This window comes from Elephas maximus, chromosome 7, assembly GCF_024166365.1.
Source record: "Elephas maximus indicus isolate mEleMax1 chromosome 7, mEleMax1 primary haplotype, whole genome shotgun sequence".
Classification (NCBI taxonomy): Eukaryota; Metazoa; Chordata; class Mammalia; order Proboscidea; family Elephantidae; genus Elephas; species Elephas maximus.
This window is the reverse complement of record NC_064825.1, coordinates 61,161,729-61,166,761: the sequence shown is the minus strand read 5'-3', so window position 1 is coordinate 61,166,761 and position 5,033 is coordinate 61,161,729. Positions and strand designations below refer to the sequence as shown.

The following is a 5,033-nucleotide window of genomic DNA, read 5'->3' as shown; positions in this document are numbered from 1 at the left end:
ACAACATAGTTCATCCTTTATAGCGAATTTAGCAATTGTGGCAGTGATATAGCAAGTAAAATGATATGTAGTTGTCCACCGGCTCTAATGGAACAGTAATAAGAGGCACCTCATCAAACCTGAGATGGGGAGAGGAAAGAAAGAAGGATAACTAAAGCTTTCCATGAAGAAATGCCACGAGCCAAGACTAGAAGGCTAAGTAGAAGTTAGCCATGCCCAGGGAGGTTATGGCATGAGCAAAGCTACGGAGGCGATGCACATGCTGTGTGCCGAGAGCTTCAGGGTGTAAAATACAATGTAGGTTTCGTGGGAGATGAGGTTTTAGTGATAGCAGTGGCAGATCATGAAGTACCTGTATGCCTCATTAAGGAGCTTGAACATTATTGCAGAACTATGAAGGATTTTAATTACCCATTGCCATCGAGACAATTCTGACTCACACCCTATAGAACTGTCCCATAGGATTTCCAAGGCTGTAATCTTTATGGAAGCAGACTGCCATATCTTTCCTCCTCAGAATGGGCAGCAGGTTTGAACCACTGACCTTTCAGTTAGCAGCAAAGCTCTCAACCATTGCGCCACCAGGCATCCTTTTTGGGTTTTAAGTACGTGAGTAAAATAATCAGATTTGGGCTTTGGAGAAGAGAGTATGTGCAAAAAGACCAGTTAAGAATCCAAGTGTGAGAGGCTAATCTTTTTTTTTTTTTTTAATGTACAGATTATCAAAAATAAAGGTAGAGAAGAGAACAAAAATTAAAGGATTAAAAAGGAACGTCTATGGCCAGGAAGGTCAAATGCACAATGGATAACATGTGAGGCAAGGACTGAAGAAAAAAGATCAAGGCTAAAAGCCATGAATAATAAGTGTAGATTCGAGGTTCCCATTTATGTGGGTGAGTATATAGTATAGGGATAGGCCTGTCACCTTAAACTTTCATGGATGAGGAGATGAAAATGTGTTCCTACAACTAAATTATGAGCTCCTTGAAGACTGAGCACATTTTTTTTGTTGTTGATACATGCTTCCCCAAGAGCCAGCACAGACTCCTTTCCTGTGACCAATACAAAGCCATTTATTTGTGTCCACTTTTGTCTTAGCTCATTTCCAGTTTAAAAAGAGAAAACTGACTTCAGCTCTATACTGACTATACACATTGCATTCTAATGACATATCTCTGACCAAGAGAAACACTGGGCTCTTTCTGCTGCCTTCTGATGACACTCTGCATTCTCATCTTCTGAGGAGCATTGGACAAGCCCAACACCATGGAATGGAGGAACCAGAGCGCGAGGGTGAGCGAGTTTGTATTGGTGGGCTTCCCAGCTCCTATGCCACTGCGGGCACTATTGTTTTCTCTTTCTTTACTGGCCTATATATTGGTGCTGACTGAAAACACACTGATCATTATGGCAATTAGAAACCACCCCACCCTCCACAAACCCATGTATTTCTTCCTGGCTAATATGTCCTTCCTGGAGATCTGGTATGTCACCGTGACGATTCAAAAAATGCTTGCTGGATTTGTTGGGTCTGAACAGTATGGTGGACAGTTAATCTCCTTTGAGGGCTGCATGGCACAGCTCTACTTTTTCCTGGGCCTGGGCTGCACCGAGTGTGCACTTCTTGCCGTTATGGCCTATGATCGCTATGTGGCCATCTGCCATCCTCTCCACTACCCTGTCATTGTCAGTGGCCTGCTGTGTGTGCAGATGGCATCTGGCTCCTGGGCTGGAGGTTTTGGCATCTCTATGGTCAAAGTTTTTCTAATTTCTCGCCTCTCTTATTGTGGCCCCAACATCATCAACCACTTTTTCTGTGATGCCTCCCCATTGCTCAACCTTTCATGTACTGACACGTCTGCGGCTGAGCTTACAGACTTTGTCGTGGCCATTTTTATCTTGCTGGGGCCTCTCTCTGTTACTGGGGCCTCCTATATGGCTATTGTTGGTGCTGTGAGGCGCATCCCCTCAGCTACTGGATGCCACAAAGCCTTTTCTACCTGTGCCTCTCACCTCGCTGTTGTGATCATCTTCTATGCAGCAAGTATCTTCATTTATGCCCGACCGAAGGCACTCTCAACGTTTGACACTAACAAGCTGGTCTCTGTTCTCTGTGCTGTCATTGTACCATTGCTGAACCCCATCATATACTGCTTGTGCAACCAAGAGGTCAAGCGAGCCCTACACCGTACTCTGCCTGTATACAAGGGCCAGGATACTAACCCCAGGAAAGCTAGTAGAGATACATCAGAGGGAGTTGCTAAGCCTTAGAATATGCTCTTAAGCTTGGGATCCATGTCTACTATGAAGTCCAGTGGAGCACTTAGTATCTAAATTAAAGAGTAGAATTTCATAGGCACCACCATGGAACTGGGAGTAAGTCTTTGTAACTAGTCTAGGAAGAAGAAGAAGGATGAATTGCAAGGAGAAGCTGGATTTCCACAGAACAGAGCTGTAAAATATAAGCTGGAGGTTAGTCAGATGTTGTCTGCTCTATTGTAATTTATATAAAACAGATTCCATGAATCATGCATTCTGGAGGAATGGAAAGGATTAGCCATGAGCAGAAGAAATGACTGAACTTCGATATTTAGATAAACAAACAAATGCAGAACTAGCATCTCCCTAAATGATTCTTTCTGGATATGCTCCTGGTTTTAGCCCTGAGGCAGAAGAAATAAAAGAGAGACAGAAGGAGGAAACCATTCAAGAAAGCATGGACTATCTTAAGGAAAACTATTAGAGGACTCTTGGATGAGATCCCTTCTTGCCATAGGTCACTGGCTGCAGCCTAGGAGACCAGCAGGTGATCATTCCAATGTGTTCCAAGGCAAGGAGATAGGAAAATCATAAGTTTTGTGTGGGCAACTATCCACTTTCTCGACTATAGTAGTTTCTAGCTTCACTTCCTCATTTTCCAAGGTTAGCGCTCACATTGAACAGGAGTCACAGTGAACTAGGGGCTGAGCAATTGTGTATTTAGTTTCATTGAACTATAACCTCCATAGAGACAGGGAACACAATTGTTTGTTTTTAATTTTTTCACCATGGCCCAGAAGAGTATCTAGCACATGGATAATATAATCAATAAATATAATTTGGAGCCCTGTATGCAAGGCATGTGTGTCATACCTGTAGATAGGGTTGGCAGGTGCTGGAACTAGACTCCTTATACATGACTAGGATATGGAAAGGTACAAATTTGCAAAACCTTGCTAGAAGAAAATTTGTCAAAATCTAAAAATATTAAAACCATTTTGATTTAGAAAGATTTACGTAAATAGATATTTATAATAACAAAAAATTGAAATATGCTAAACTTCCATGAGTAGCATTAGTTAAATAATTTATAGTTCATACATTAAATGTAATACTATGCAAACATTGAAGCAAAATAATCTAAATAGAGTTAATGACAAAAATATTCCTAATACATTAAATGAAAAGATTAGATTATGTAACAGTATTAAAATTAGCTTTCATACGTATTTATTTATACAGGACTAGAAGGAATTACCCTCAAATATTACCTGTAGCTATGCAATGGACCCCTTACTCTTATTAATTGTATTTTGTGGCAAAAGCATTGTGACCAAGATATTTATTTAAATGAAAACATCTTAGCTGATAAGACATACAGCTTTATTCATCTAGACAGAGGGATGGTTAGAGGGTATGTCAGCACTGATTTTTAGAAACCCAGCTCTCTAGAGTCACCCGAGTTCCAGAACCCTGATGACAGCATCCTGCATGGAGCTGCTCTCTCCAGATTTTGGAGGCAACTGTTGTTACTGCCCATCTTTTTATAGTCATCTGCTGCTTGATAAAGTATGTGAGATGCTAACAGTAATAATATTGAACATTATTTGCTATTTCTCCTTACTAAAAATTTTTATATAATGTACATTTCTATTTGTGCCAAAATAGTTACATAACCTCATAGGAATTATAACAATTTAAAAATGATTGTATATAAAGCTTATCAAAAGTCTGTCTCCCAGTTGTCCCCAAGGAATAAGTTTCTGAAATGAAGTTAGCGGTCTGGAGAGGAAATGTCCTCCTCTAGGCATCACTGTTGCATGAACCTCCCTTATTGAATCACTCTTGTTATAAGAAATAAAAACATGATGTTGGTTTTCTTTATTGTGCTTTTCTTTATTTTCCAAGCTTTTTACAATAAGATGCATTATTTTTTTTTCAAGTGAAAAAAACACTTTTAATTCTGACTTCAAAAATTGAAGCCAAATACTTCAAGTATAGAAACAGTGTTTAGCATAATATCCTGAACATGTTCATCATTCAGTGAGAAAATGTTTGAGTCCATGTGAACTATGTAGGGAATGACACCTCTCTTGATTTGGATTGAATTTTAGTAGTCATGTGACCCTCTTGGCTCATATTGAAGTTAAGGTCGTAAAACCTTCTAAGATTTTTCAAATGAACTCTTAATTATCAGGTTAGGTATTCCCCATCCATCACTGATGAGCTTAATTTTTCTCCAAAACTTAGATATAGGACTTTATTTTATTCTGTTACATTTAATCCTGCTTGCTTCAGACCATCTTTCTAAGCTGCCAATCTTTTAAAATATTGCATAGATAATGCAACACTTTCATAATTCCCATTTGCCAAGGCAGTTCTTGGGAGAATTTCCAGTTCCTTGTACCAGCACAAGGAAATCACGGATGGAATCAGACTGGGTCATTCAGGTTGGAATGCTATTCAGAGTGGTCAGAGACAATAAATATATCAGGAGCAAAACAATATAGACATTTCTAGTCTGGCTTTCAAGGTTCTTCACAGTATGGTCTCAATTTTCTTTTTGATTTTCTGATGGTTAATTTTATGTGTCAACTTAGTTAGACCAGTTATTAAAAAAAAAAAAAAAACACTAATCAAGGTGTTGCTGTGAAGGTCTTTTGTTGATATGGTTAGCGTCTATAATCAATTCACTTTAAGAAAAGGAGATTACCCTCAATAACGTGGGTAGGCCTCCTCCAATAAGTTTAGAAGCCTTTAAGAGCCAAAACTGA

At 39.3% G+C, this 5,033-nt stretch overlaps 1 protein-coding gene across 1 annotated transcript; it reads left to right on the top strand.

Annotated features, from left to right (window-relative positions):
- The first annotated feature begins 1,266 nt into the window (after positions 1–1,266).
- LOC126080088 (olfactory receptor 6A2) lies at positions 1,267–2,271 on the top strand. Its single transcript, XM_049891395.1, has one exon. It carries the CDS (start codon positions 1,267–1,269, stop codon positions 2,269–2,271), a length of 1,005 nt encoding a protein of 334 aa, XP_049747352.1.
- Positions 2,272–5,033: the final 2,762 nt, after the last annotated feature.